General features: G+C 40.6%; 1 protein-coding gene across 2 annotated transcripts in view; it reads left to right on the top strand.

Moving 5' to 3' along the window:
• Positions 1–250: 250 nt before the first annotated feature.
• pdzrn3b (PDZ domain containing RING finger 3b) overlaps positions 251–15064 on the top strand; it is a 109602-nt gene continuing 94788 nt past the window's right edge. The window contains exons 1-3 of one of the 2 annotated variants that reach the window (XM_033966193.2): positions 251–1076; positions 7455–7541; positions 11516–11623. In XM_033966193.2, the coding sequence (XP_033822084.1) occupies positions 363–1076; positions 7455–7541; positions 11516–11623 (909 nt within the window). In that variant the 5' untranslated portion in view covers positions 251–362. The remainder of the gene's footprint in view (positions 1077–7454; positions 7542–11515; positions 11624–15064) is intronic. The other variant, XM_033966194.2, reaches the window with a different exon arrangement.

The following is a 15064-nucleotide window of genomic DNA, read 5'->3' on the forward strand; positions in this document are numbered from 1 at the left end:
AAAACTTTTTTTTTTTTAAACTTTACTCTTTGTACATTTTCAATGCTGTGCCGTTTAAAAGTTTTAGATTCCCTTGTGTCAGATTTAAGGAGGTTCAATACGTCAATTCTTTACATTTTGTGTCAATAATTTTGTTAAAAGTTGGTCTAAAATGCTCTAAAAAAGTTTGTGGTGTGTTTTGACCGAGCCTCCGCCGCGTCCCTGAAGGCAGCAAAGTCTCGGTCAATTAGCAGAGTTTGAGTTTGAGTTTGTGGAGTGGAGAGTGTGAGAGAGACACAGCTCTGTGCGGACCAGCTGAAGCCCCCCAGCGCGGACTGGGGACTTTGGACTGGGACTTTTGTTTTTCTTCTACATTTTAAACCATGGGATTCGAGCTGGACAGATTCAAAGGCGCCGTGGACCCGGATTTTAAATGTAACTTGTGCAATAAAGTTCTGGAGGAGCCGCTGACGACGCCGTGCGGTCACGTCTTCTGCTCGGGCTGTGTGCTGCCCTGGGTCGTGCAGCAGAGCAGCTGTCCAGTCAAATGTCAAAGGATCTCCGCCAAAGAGCTCAACCACGTCCTGCCTCTGAAAAACCTTATTCTAAAGCTGGAGATTAAATGTGACAACCACGCGCGGGGCTGCGACGCCGTGGTCAAACTTCAGCACCTGGCCGAGCACGCGGAGATGTGCGAGTTTGCCCCAGTCAAGTGCAGAAACAGAGGCTGTGAGGACGTGCTCAGCCTGCGGGACCTGGGCGCGCACATGCGGGATACGTGCGACTACAGAGCCGCGGGAGTCTGTGAGAGCGGCTGCGGCTTGATGCTGAGCCACAAAGAGCACAGGCTCCAGAGCCACTGCTGCGTGCGCGCCCTGAAGGCGCACAACACTGCGCTCCAGTGCAAGATCATCAGCCTGGACCGGGAGTTTAAGAAAGAGACGATCAAAGCCAACAAGAGGGAGAAAGCGCTGCTGGCACAGCTCTCAGCCGTGCACACTGAGCTGCAGATGACAGCGCTCAAGTACCAGAAGAAGTTTACGGAGTACAGCGAGAGAATCGACTCCCTCACCAAAACTGTGGCTTTCTCCTGCAAGGTAAGTCAGGCAAGTTACTGAAAGCAGTGACTGTCAGTGTCAAACTCACTGTGAAACATCCAAAAGAACCAGTGCATCTTTGTGCAGCTGCTCAGTGACAGTCCCACTGGAACATGCCACATACTCCATTTTTCCAGGTGGTTAGTTTACATTTAAACAGCAGGCCTACACTTTAAGTTGAATTCCTCTTCAGTCCTTTACTTTTTTCGTTCAAGTACCCTGCCTCTTACTTCCTGGACACATACACCTCTTCTCTGTTTGTTGGTCTTTGTTTCCTGCCTAAACCAGTGAAGCACCAGGGCTTCAACACAGAAGAGACTGTTCTATCTGTAAGTCTGCACATTAACATGAGATTATTTGGATAGGCATAAACAAAGAGCATTTTGCAGTTTGTCTTTTTGTGTTAGATTTTAAACAAACAAAAACAAATAAACTCTGTGTATTACATCATATAGTGATCTTTAAAGAAGCCCTTGTTGCTGTACGTCTTCATTAGCGCTGGTGCAGGAGGGCTGTACTTGTCTGTGGGACATGGCTGTCAGCTGTGCTCTGACCAGCTGGCAGTGAAGGGGGAGGGCCAAATATTTACTGCACTTCTGTACACAACAAGGGCCAGCTCCTAGTTCTATAGCCCGCTCTAAGCTTATTTAAACATGTCTGTGACAGCTCACTGTTCAGCTGAAATATCCCTTAAAGATACAGTGGAAAGAGTTGTTTAATGTCACTTGTAAGTTTTAGTAAATGCTAAACTCTCAACAAATGGATTCTGTATCAGTGTGATTTATAACATGTTGTAGTTTAGGAGATTTCTTGACTCAGCAGCAGTTCTCCAGCCAAGATTGGAGATTTGTGGCTACCGGAACTACCCTGTAACTTTAGACATGATAAAATGTTGTGGCATTCAAAAAGTCCGAACATCTTTCTCTCTGGTCATTCCTGCTGGTCAGAGGAGCCAGGGGGAGACTGAGAGAGAAGTGTCAGCTTTGGAAACCAACTGTGACAAAAGGAATATCACATGATTTTTGGATTATCTTGATGACGATATTGAGACGATACATGAATAAATCAGACATTTGATAAAACACGTCTGTAAATCTCTTGTTTGGTTCAAGTATCAAAATAAATGTGAAGAAATGGGCTGTAAAATTGAACCAAAAAGAGGTAAATATATATTATTTTCATAGCCTCTTAAATTACACTACAAGTTGATTGTGTTTAATGGATTTTTAATGGCCTCTTTGCAGAGTTTGAATGTTTTTATCATACTCATATAGGCTACTTGATATTCAATTTTCTTTCTTTCTTTTTTTTATGTGTCTCCTAGCTCTAGTTGTGACCAGTTTTATTTAGCCTTATTTCCACTGTTTCACTTTAGAGTGGACTGGTACGGGCCGCAAGTGTTTCCACTGTCAAAAGTGAACCATACTGTCCTGTTTGAGGGATCTGAAGTGGATCCTGGAGGGTACTAGCTCCCACTGTGGATCGTTTTGGCAAAGGTGTGGCTAATGAGATAATTGAGCAAGAGACAACGCAGACTCAAGACGGCAAAAAGCAGATATAACAGAAAAGAATAATAAAAGAATAATATCTCAACAAAAGCTGTGCTGATGCTGTATTTCCAGTTATGGCAACTTTATATGTTGACCCGATCAGCGCTGTGAAAAAAAGCTTGAATGTAACAACTGTTTCCTGTTTATAGATGCACGACACTCGTGTATAAAGATAAAAAATATAATATTTCCAGTGCCTAATGCATCCAACGTACTGCATTACATAAAGAGAGGTTAAACATGACATAGAAGTGCAGAGAAGTGAAATAAATGCTGAAAAAACTGACAATAAACCAGATTTAGTAGTAGTGTAGTAGTGTTTACGTTAGCTTCAGATATCTCTCACAGCGCCACAAACTAAACTTCCATTTCTAAATTGCTGAAAGTTTAATTCAAATATGATTCAGACTTTATTAATTAAGAAAAGAATAGTAATGTTTGGGTGATGTCAGTGTGTCAAGTAGCTGAGCACTGCCCCTGGACCCAGAGCTGTGCCCGGAGGTTGGAAACGCAACTTGGCTGGAGGGACCCGCACCAAACAGACCCGCTCCAAGGCGGCCCCAAGCGAACTGTACCAGTGGAAAAGAATAGAGCAATGAAATCCATTCAGACTCGACTGACAGCCAGAATTAACTCGTGGAATAATGTGTGGAGTGTTTTATGGAGGAGATTTAATCCTTAATGGCTCATAAAGACCAATTAACAATGCTATAAAAGACACAGAAGTTCATAGCTCAGTTAATCAATTAAATTAGTGCACAGTGATTGCATTGGGACTAAACAGACGGGAACAGTCAGAAGAGGAGAGGCTTTATTCACACAGATTACACTGGTGTGAAAAATATATTCTTTAAATGAATCTGGTTCAGTTTTTGCTCAGTATTATCTAATGTTTATAGTATTAAGTATTGATATAAAAATGTCACATGTGATTCAAAAACATAATCTAAAACAAAACAAATAATGTCTTAAAAATATATGAATGTACTCAATACTGTATAGTGGTAAACTGTGGAAAGTGAGATACCTTTCACTTAAAGGATGTTGCCAACTAATCCACTGGTTTGCAGTTTGATCCTTGTACCACCGGTGTATTTGTAAGCTTCTAAATTGAGCCTTGGGTCAATTAAACACAACAGACACACATTCCTCTTTCCTGCATGGCTTACACCTTGGCTTTTTCTAGACTGCAAGCTGAATGTGTTCCAGTAGACTGGTAAATTGTGCATCAAATGCACTGAGCCACACAAATGGTGAAATGGCTCATGCTGGTGTAAAGTCTGCTGCAGCGGTGCTATCACAGCTGCTTATGCTGCTCCATTTGACATAGGAAAGTCACCCATAGTGTCCATTCAGCCTTATTGTAGCTTGAGTTTTCATTCAAATGTGTTTGTTTGTTTGTTTGTTCAAGAAGTTATTTGCATATTATGTTGAGCTAACGTTTTGAGTATTTATGGACTCTTCAGCACGGGCTTTTTGCTGAGTGCAGAACACGTGTCCGTCAGGAGAAGATTGTGAGTGGAATACTCTTTTTCTTGTTTGTTACATTGCCTTTTGAGTTCATGCTGATGACAGTATTTCCTCAGTGAAGATATACAGTTGTTGTGCTGCTGTGTCTCTAATGTGAATAGATTATGGCCTGCAATACTCCCAAACTTGAATTTCTCTCTAGATACGTCTTGCTATAATACATGACGTTGTTGGGTCACTTAATAGGATCATGAGCATTATCAATATATTAACATGTCAAAGGCTTTGCATTCCCAGTAAATTAAATTTGACCAATGACCATTTCAATCTCATTAAACTCAAGGAAGGTTAAATTTAATATTGACAAGTCAGAGAATGTAACCAGGTTTAGAGGGCCTGAGATTTTATTATGTAATCAGGACACATTACCTTTAAAGTGTTGTCCATTACGTTACAAAACATGTTTAGAAGAAATATGTTTTGCTCTTAACATTTATTGAAATTTGTTCACCAAGATTAGATTAACTGAGACACAAAATAAACAGTCTGCCACACCAAGTACCATAAACGTCTTTTATAATTTGAGCTGAGACCAAACGGGACAAGCAGAAGGAACCATGTCTATGTATACCACGTAAAAGCATATTTTAATAAAGACGGGGATACATTCCAAGCAGTCCACGCAACCAAAGCAAAGGGCATAGGCTGACCATTTCAAAAAGAAGCCGAGACCCCCTCCCACGAACTGTTGTCACATGTAAAGTAACCCATCCACAGACGGCTCACTCAGAGGGACAGCGTGACATGAAGACTTCTGGGAAACATGTGGAGTCAGCACTTAATCTGGGCCTCTACCAGGGACTTTAAGGTCACTTACAAGGAAGCATCATTTCAGCTGCCCCCTCTGTATGTAATGGACACAAGAAGAGCTAAATAAAGCAGACGTTACTGGCATAGAAGGGCCGTCATTTGCTTGTGGGGCTAAGTAGAATGTGAAGCAATGCATTTTGTCACGGAAACATTAGCCACACGTGCTTTGAAATGCTAGTGACGTAGGACTAGAACTGTCAACAAGGGGACAGTTGGGAAACAGTGAAGTGAAAAGCGATGATTAGATGCAAACAGAGACAATAGGAGCTTAATATAGTCTGTTTTAAGCCTCTGGACAAGTATTAGCGACAATGTTTTGCAAATTAAAATCACTGACAAGATTTTATTTACACTCTTCCAAAAGTCACAAAAGATGATGCTGAAGGAAGACGGATTGAGGAGGTTTTTCCACACATAAGCACATTTTCTATATTTATTATAGAGTAAAAGGTAAAAAGAAAGAAAGACATATTTGATTGAAGAACAAAGCTCCGTGTCCATGTAAAATCTATGACCGTATCCCCTCTGTGCTCATCATTTGTCTCATAATATTTAACTTTACCACTTATTGCTGCAATGTTTTACACTCTAAACTATTATTTTTTCATGCATAAAATCCCTAATGTTGGAGCAGTGGATAGGAAAGGGCCTAAACTACAAGTCTTATCAATGTAAGCGCAGAGTGAAAGCAGGTTTGCCTTACTTCTGTCGCTAAATGCACAGCTAATGTGGTTCAGACATGGGTCTATTGTGTCTGTAAGCACTGTTCAAATGATCTCAGACTAATTAAGGAGTGTATTGTGCACATCTGCAAACACTCTAGTACCTCAATCCTTTAAAAAACAAGTAATCTCTTCAGGGGGTAGTGCTCTAACTAAAGCAATAGCTATGTCCAGGTGATAAAACCAAATGTCCTACTGCTAAAATGTACAAAACAATCACAGACAGGAAGCCAGGAACTCAACGTCTGAGGAATAAATGGAAAAGTTAAGCGGGCTGAGTAAATGCGTTGGCACCGTAGCTCTTCACTTCAGCTGCAGTCACACTTTCCGAGCATGTCCACCTTCCAAATGCATCTCTGTCTGTGGATCTAATTACTGTCAGTGTGATCCATGACTAAAACAGAAAATATTTGTTTGCACTGACATTCAACAAGCCGTTTAGGGTCTTTTGGCCTCGCGCTGAAAACATACCTTTTAGATTAAGCATTTGTTTTGCTATTATCCAATTATTGTCCAAGTTACGAACAAAACATTTACGACTGGTGTCCAAAACATTAGCTTCACACTCACTGAACGAGCTAATAACTTGTCAGGTTGCAAAAGGAAAGGTCTGGGGGGGACGATTATAAATAACACAAGGGTCTCCGCAGCATGCTGCCTTCGTCCAGTCAAGGATTGTAGCATTGGATTTGTACGCGAGTTATTTCTCCAGAAGTTTTACATTAAGGTTGTTCTCGCTGGGTTAAACCAACAGGACAACATCACCTGCAAATACACGAAATCCTAGACCCTCTTATGTCTAGATCAGGGGTGCCCACATTTTTTCAGCATGATATCTACTTACCACCTTACCACCTACTATAAAAACACTAAACATATTTAATTGCTCTCATAACCTCACTCCGATGACTGGCACTGAATGGAATCAACCAGGGATCCATAGTCCGGAGAACATTTGCCGATGACCAACCTCAACCACGCTTCCAATTGATCATCGGTCAAAATGGAACGGTATTTGGACTTAATAATCCTCATGTGGGAAAAGGCTGACTCGCGTAAATAAGCGAAGCCGAATACTGTCGTCAAGGAGGTAACGTATCCCAACGTTTCCTCACGTTGGGGTACTTATCCTCTGTGAGTGAGTTAGCGTCGTAGCTTTTGAGAGCGGTCCGAAAATGCCGCTTGAACGTTCGACATTTCCCTTCTTCGGAATAGCAACAGTGCATTGGCAGATGAGGCAAAGTCCTCCTCCCATTCCGTATGAAAGTGGTAGGTTTTTGGCTTCTACTTGGTCCAGCTCCCCCACTCAAATTATACCTTTATGTATGTTTAGATAGAAATAAATTGGAGCTAACTAGATGATAGCTTGGTTTTGTGTCTTGTGATTGACTTGTGCTACCTTTTGCGATCGACTGGTGGATCGCGATTGACGTACTGGGCACCCCTGGTCTAGATGTTCTACACGTAATGATAATGAACAAAAAAAAGAGTCCAATTTCACTGCTGTCAATATCAACCAAGCTCCTTCTCTGGTCATGCAACAACTCGACAGCCATTAGCAGACTCCCAGTTCAACTCCATCTGAATACTATTTAGTTTCTGAAAAAAAAACAAAAAAAAAAAGAAATAAGATGATTGACTTTGGTATTGTTTCCCACAGTTTATCTTCTGACACAGTCCCTTAATTCCAACCAGGCCTTTGAAATTGTAAAGACCAGCTGTTACATGTCGTGACTCTGCTGACGTGTCCCTTTCTGTGTCTGTAGGAGAGCGAGACTAGGAGTGTGCCAGTTGTGCTCCTCCGTGAGGGTGGATCTCTGGGGTTTAACATCGTAGGAGGAAGGCCATGCGCGGTAGGTTGAAAGCGTGTGTCTCCCCCCCCCCCCCGTCGTCAAGTGTCAAATAGCAACCCAGGAATGACTACTAACCCTCACCGGCCTTCTGTGCACCGACATGCCTAGTTTCTATTGCTCTGTACTTTGTGGACATATGGACCACATCTCGTTGGTTTTATGATGTTTATACACTAGTGTGGTTTTGTGGATTTGGCATTACTGATTAAAACAAAAACTATAATTACATTTATGTGAGTTAAATGTAGGATTTGGCTTTGACCATACTTGTTCTGTCTCTAATTGAAAAGGGCTCTTGGTGGTTCAAAGTTATCACAGCAACAGTTCTCTGCCTTCCGGCTCTGATGTGATGTGGCTCATTAATGACATGCTTTCAAATTGAAACATACTGTAAAATTGGTGCTTTTAGTATTAGGTGAAGAATCGGAAGTTTGTGGTACTGAGCTTTTTGGTGTTTATTTTAAGTTACTATGGTTTCGAATTGGCATGCGCTTCGCTTTGTGTCTTCTGTTTCAACTGGAGCCATTCATGTGTGCTATTGGTCGAGACACGATATAAATAAAATGCTTTGTTTTTCTTTGGAAACTTGACCAAAAGTTTTGACTGTCTAGTTTTAAGTTGTATTTGACTGAAGTGAAATCATTAAAATAGACTTCTAGTTAGAATAGAGTTGACAAAGGTAAAATATCTGATTCTAATTGATACTAAACTAGCAGTGAATCTAGATACTTATTTGAGCAAGTATCGATATTGAAAAAGTAGGGCTGGGTATCGTTGCCGATACAATACATACCTCGATACATGGGCCATGATACGATACGTGTCTTGGTATAGTGCACTGTCGATTCGATGCAGTACAACACAGTATATTTTAAATCAATTCAATATAATTTAGTGAAAAATAAAGGCTTTTGGGACACTTTATGATCAACCCCATTTTCACAAAAGATAAATATTGATTGTATTTATTTATTTTTTATTAAGCTTCCATTTATTGAAGACGAATGAACATAAAGTGCATTTTGTTTTGTGCATTTTACCAACTACAAAAACACATCAGACTGTTCCATTGGTCAGTATTACTCATCCACAGTTTATACGAGCTCCACATTTACATTTACACAGGGACATGTGCAGTTTAACGGCTCTGAACAATCATAAAATATCGACTAAAACAACTGTGACACTAAAAGTCTTTGTTAAACCAAAGTTGATATGAAATAAACCTGTTTTAATCATGAAAACAGTGAATCAAATGTCAAATATTCTGCATAAATTAATTACGTTTCTCTAAATAAACCACACAAATGTAGCGCTGTGACAGAATAATTTGATAAAATATACAAAAAAATAATAAATAAATAAATTGGCGATATATCGATACAGCAGCTCATGATATTGATACTGTACCATTAAATGAAACTATAGGATATATATCTATTTTGATATTTTTGCACAGCTCTATAAGAAAAGTTGCATTCACTGAACACAAATTAACCTTTCCTGAAGCTTTAGAACAATTTTGAGCTGTATTAGATCAAGGATAAGACACATAGACTAGTACACGCTCGTGGACCACTATGGAACCTACTGGACACTGAGGGATTACACAGATATTAGGCCACATGGGAATAGAAAAGAAAGTACTGATGATTTAATGTTGAAAATCACTCTCATGCAATAAAACATGAATCAAATTTCAAACTTGATTTTCATATTCAGTACCCATTATATAATAACCCTACATCCTACATCGTCTGTCCACTTTCCTCAGGTCTACCCTCCTTACATGGAGCCTTTGAGCTAGCACTTCGTCCACATGCCGCTGGCCATATCAGTTTCCCTTGGACCGTACTTAACAGTTACAAGGCAGTTTTCCATAGCCCCAGTGACGCACAAACTTTCTCCTGTCTCGAACATTATCGCCATTACAACTATTTTGAGAAAGTTATAAAAAGACTTAAGTCATAAAGCAGTGTTTTTGAGCAGAGTCTGGCAGTCTTCTCCTCTGCTCCTATGACAGAACCATGCATCAACCTCAACGGCCACAGATACCTAATCCTCCGCGTCTGCTTTTCCCTTTCTCAGAGCTATTCATTAAAACGGAAAGAGGTAATATCTGTACGACCTCTGACCTCGACGTTTGATGCGGCTGTTGTTAGGGCACGGTCGGGTAGAGGCCGTCAGCTGTCAGGTCTTCACGTTAGCGGGTTCGCCGTCACCTCTGACATACGCTGCTAATGCAAACATGGATGCTGACTGATAAGCGTGGCGTACTAAGTGGTGAGTGAATTTAAACTTTGAACTGGTAGAAACTGGCTTGGGTCATTTGTGGTAGTTTTAAAAGAGGTTGTGATAATCAAGAAAGAGCGGTCACGCCCCGTAATATGTCTCGGACTTTAATAACTTGTAGTTTGTACAAGTGTGCAAAATTTTCAATACATAGTGCATTGTCTTTTGTATTGCACTTTTTATATGTGAATTGTTTTTTTTGTTTTTTTATGTTTGTGACACCAAGGACTACAGATGGAAATTAGCATTTTGCTCAATCTGGTGCAGCCATCTTTTTTAATGTATCTGCACACTGTCATTCAAATAAATAAATAAATAAATAAAAATAAAACTCGCCAAATATTTAACAAATCCAGCTTTGAGAAGTTTCATACCTCCATCTCATCCTTTGTACTCTGGGCGATACGACAAAAAGTTGACCGCGATTTTGTTCTCCTCATATTGATTCACTTATTTGCTTTATCAAAAACAAATAAAATGTCTTTCAATATAAATTCCCTGAACATGAACAATAGACTGTTAACTATTACCATAAAAAGTAACATTTGTTGCACATTTGTCCTCCAAAGTCTGAACTCTGCTCCAAACCACATGCTTTTCTGAGGATTGGCTGTGATCTCTCAATTCAAAACATCCAAACATAGCACTGAAGATTAAAAATGACGGATTCTCCATCTTAATTAAATGCGCAACCCGGAAGTTAAAAGTGTAATATGTAAAGTTTTTGGTGGAGTTTCTCTATGGAGATGTTACTGCTTTAACTAGAATTCACCAAAATATGACGTCCTAGTTGCCTGTCTTGATAGAAACGAGCAACAGGCCAGTTTACAGGTCAGATCTGTGGAGAGATGTGCAATAAGAACAACTGAATAAATGCAAAACTGATGAATTTACTCCCATACTGTGCAACATTTCAGGTAAAGCAATAACATCACCAAAGTGCGCCTTTTAAAACCAGAAGAAACACTTGTGACTCTTTTGTTGAAGTGTAAAGATCAAGAGCTCCATCTGCATTAGTTCTTAAGTGCTCATGGTGTATAAAGTTAGGTAAACCATTGTGGCTCTAAAGTAAACACCAAACAGGAGTCTGCTTTGTGGCTGAAGCACTGTATAGCTGACCTGACCCCGTCACATCCTCCACGCCTCCTGAGACGCCCCACGGAGCCACAATGCCCACTTTTATAAGGAATAGTGCAAACAAAGGCACCATTTATCTCTGACGCTTGGATCACTGCCCCATTCTGGTGTCACAGACAGACTATACATCCAGGTCAGACAGGATTCTTTTCACTGCCAAGATGTAAAAATGTTGTATGGGAAGCAGGGGGTGACTGTTTTAATACTTCACACTCTTACTACTGTATCCATAACCAAACAGGCCTAATCCTGCATTTTGAAAGGACCAAGATGAAGCAAAAATGATCATCTTCCCCAGTGAACTGTGAACCTCTGTTTGAGAAACACTCCAATAGGCTACAATGATTCTACTTTACTTTGTACAGTTTTGCAGACATAAGGATGCCAGCCCTTGGAATCCCTTTGTTTGTGAATCAAAGCTGCTGTTGACATTGTGCATTGATTTAAATCTCAGCTATTATTATTATTATTAATCTCAGCAGTGATGATACGATCGTGTCGGCATTGTGGCATAACTGCTCATAATTACCATTCATCTGTTGCAGGATGAAAATGACAGCACTTCAAATGAGGGGATCTACGTCTCCAAGATTGTGGACAATGGTCCAGCAGATAAAGAGGGCGGCCTTCAAATAAACGACAAAATCACTGAGGTATGTTACAATATTACAGCATGTGTCCAATGTGTAATCAGCATCTGATTTGGGCTGAGGATTTCTGGTTCAGATGTAACCACTTTTTTTTATCAAGTCAGGTTCAGAATTACACACTGTGGCAGAATCAGAAGTACATATTTTTGGAAAAGGTCTTTTTGTTGTTGTTGTGAATCCAAATGATCTGAACATGTCCATCAGTCATCACGTAACATGCACCTCCAGAGCTCGCAGCACAGAGAAACTTAAGATTTGTCACTAGATCCCAATAACAATGGACAAGTTAAACCGACAATTCAGCGGACTCCTTAAGACTTGGGGCCAAACTGGGTCTCCAGTGAGCCACCGGCTGATGTGCGAGGAGATTAGCTCATCTGTCACACTTCTATTGTAGCCTCCCCATATCTGTTTTAACTGTTACAGTTGCCTGTCTCTCAATGGGTGGGAATCATGTTAATGTGGCTACTTGAGACGTTATGCCTTTGCATTTATAAACCTATTTGCGCTGTTAATGGCCACCGCCAGGCAGAAATTACTTGCGGAGGGTGCTCCACTTATGTTTGTCTTGTTTTTGAAGCTGTCATCAAAACCTGGCTGAGTAAAGAGTACACGTTGACCCTAAGGAGGTTGCAATGGACTTGTTTCTTTTCTAGCATTACTAGACAGAAAAACACTTCATAAATATCTCAGTCTATTCAATAGGAAACATACACTGTGTGAAACGTGATCGTAATGTTAGTTCAGATTTCAGATCCTCGCGTTCATTTTTATTAAAACAAAAAAGTTTCATGTCATGTGTTTGGAGGCTATAATCTCAGATGCAGCGTCATGACGACATGTTTGCATCTTTCACCTCTGGGTGCTGTGCCGCGTGAACTTGGTCCTACAGAGGCGACATGGAATCTAATACTGTGACATCCTAAAGGCAGTTTCATGTAGTGTCTTCAATAAGTGGGCTGGGTGAGGTACGACTGTCCTATTTTGCACAAGTGGGAACAGTTTTAGCAATTTCTATAGTTTTAAAGAATACACTTCAACTTAAACCATGAGCGGCTGAGATCATGGTCTGTGCAGAAAAGTTGTTAACGAACCCTTCACACACACTTTATCAGTCATTGTAGTCTTCATTAGGCCATCATAGCTACTGCATCAGGGCAAAGGTGCTGTGTTACTGAAATGCTCACTCCGGTTACAACTCTGTGAAGAAAAACATTCTTTTTTACCCCTGACCTCACATTTTATAACAAATTAGTCACGCTCCTACAACTGTTTTTTTTCAATTCCATGGAAAATTACATTTTTACAACACATAAAATCATTGAAAGAAGCATGCGGGTGACACACAGCCTTAAACAGCCTTGTTACGAACTGTAAATGGACAATTGCATTACACGGAAGACAAAACCTTCTTCCTACAGCTGAGGTGTTAGTTCCAGTAAGCGTATATGGATGTATCATGTCCATGTTGATCCACGGCTTGTCTCTCTATAACCAAGTCTTAGCGGGGGAGTGCAATCACAGATGGCCCCTTCTCTAACCAAGCTACAAGCCTGCTATGAATCAGCCCATGAATGCCTCCTTGTTCAACTAGATTTTTTTTTTTTACTCATAAAAACCTCCACTTGTGTTTGGTTATGCTCAACACTGTGCAAGCTGAAAACTCCTAGCACCCAGGATCTGCCAGTGTTTATAGTCACATCCATCTGAATATGTTGAATTTTGAGATTTTGAGCTGTTGTGGAAAACTGTGTTGAGTCTTAGTTCATATTCATTGATCCTGGAAGCTAAAATGGCAGTGATCTTATTTTGTTTTTCCATGTTTTTAAGCAAAATTTGCCTTGCCCCTGTACAGATAAATTGCATGAGCAGCTCTTGAGGTCAAAATAAGTCAGTTGTGCGTTGTCTGTATCTAATTATAAACCATTATATTGTTCGATAATCAGGAATTGAGAAGTTGAAAAGCACATTGTGGATAATTAGGATGCTCGGAATGCATAAGGCAAGTGAGGAATAACTTTTAAAATGAGCTAGTGCGGTTTTTCACATTTTTAAGACAGTAAAAATCCGATACAACAGCTTCAAGTTTACATTTTGTACATTTTCAGTCAGTCACACTTATGTTTCCTGCAGATGTACACAGCCTGTTGTATATTCTTGCAAAATCACCCTTTTTAAAGCTTCCGTTTATGCAAAATGGCTAAGGAAAGTTTGCCAGTGGTTAGATAAGTGCGTCTACGCTCTTTAGGTTGGTAAGAGGTCTCTGTGTGGGCTTCTGACTGCGGAAATTGACAGAGAATGGAGCCTGCTGGGCTGTAGTTGTAAATGTCGTCTTGTAAACTGTCAGCAAACATACTCAGGTCGCAGAAGGTGAATAGTAACGACCCGTTCTAAATAAACTGACATTGGAAGATGCCAGGGCTAATATGGAGGCCGGAGTTATGTTTGAGTGTGTTTGGCGAGATGGCGGAGGCGTCAGCCAGAAGAAATGTGTCTGAGTCAGGGCAATGTTTACAGCAGCGTATAAACAACGTGTCGCATCGAAGGCAGGGGCAAGATTCAACAGAACTGGCTTTTTATTCAGGTCTATACACTCTGCAGATGATACAATGTCATTATGAATAAAACCGTAGCTACACTCGCGTAACTCTGACCTTTTTTCAACCAGTCTGCCACTTATTTGTTTATATTATTGCGGTAATACAGGTAGGTTGAACAAATTCAGAGTTTTTTCCTGGTTTTACGTCAAGTCGAATTGCCTCTCCGCATTTTAAACTCGGAATAAATCGTGATGACGTGCCGCTGGTGCGTTAAACATGTGTGAAATGCCAAAACAGGCTTAGCTCCGCATGCAGCTAACTTATTGGCACGAGGCTGTAAAATCAAATACTTACTACATACAAGAGGCATTTATGACGGGACACACCCTTTTGGCTTCATTCTCCGGGTCTTAAAATGGCTAAAAATAACCCCCATTTCTCCATTAGCAGTCGCTTACAAGCTTCACATCTGCTCCTTCTTACTTGTCACTTGCCGTGTGAGTTGCGAGCTTACTGTGAGCCACTAAACACCTCCACCCTCCTCACCAGCTCTGAAGTATCGGGTCGCTACGCCGAGAACATCTCCAAATGCAATCACGCAGCACTTAGCAAACCCTTCACTTTGGTGTTATTCAGTGCTAAGAGGCAGCTACTAATGTTAAGGAAACTGTATTTACTTTCATCAAAGCGAGGAGATAACTAGCTGATAACGTCCTTCTTTTGACACGTGTAAAGTGTAGTGGAAATGTATTTTCTCGGCTCTAAGTGTGCTAATTGAGTATGCGGTATAAAATTATCAAAGTGTGATTTCATTTGAATGTCATCGGTCGTCAAGGGACCGTTGTGCGATGGACTTGACCTTAGCGGCGGTGATAAACTCCAGCTCTGCACATGGCTATCTCAG

The sequence above is a fragment of the Periophthalmus magnuspinnatus genome, chromosome 5 (genome assembly GCF_009829125.3).
Source record: "Periophthalmus magnuspinnatus isolate fPerMag1 chromosome 5, fPerMag1.2.pri, whole genome shotgun sequence".
In the NCBI taxonomy this organism is placed as follows: Eukaryota; Metazoa; Chordata; class Actinopteri; order Gobiiformes; family Gobiidae; genus Periophthalmus; species Periophthalmus magnuspinnatus.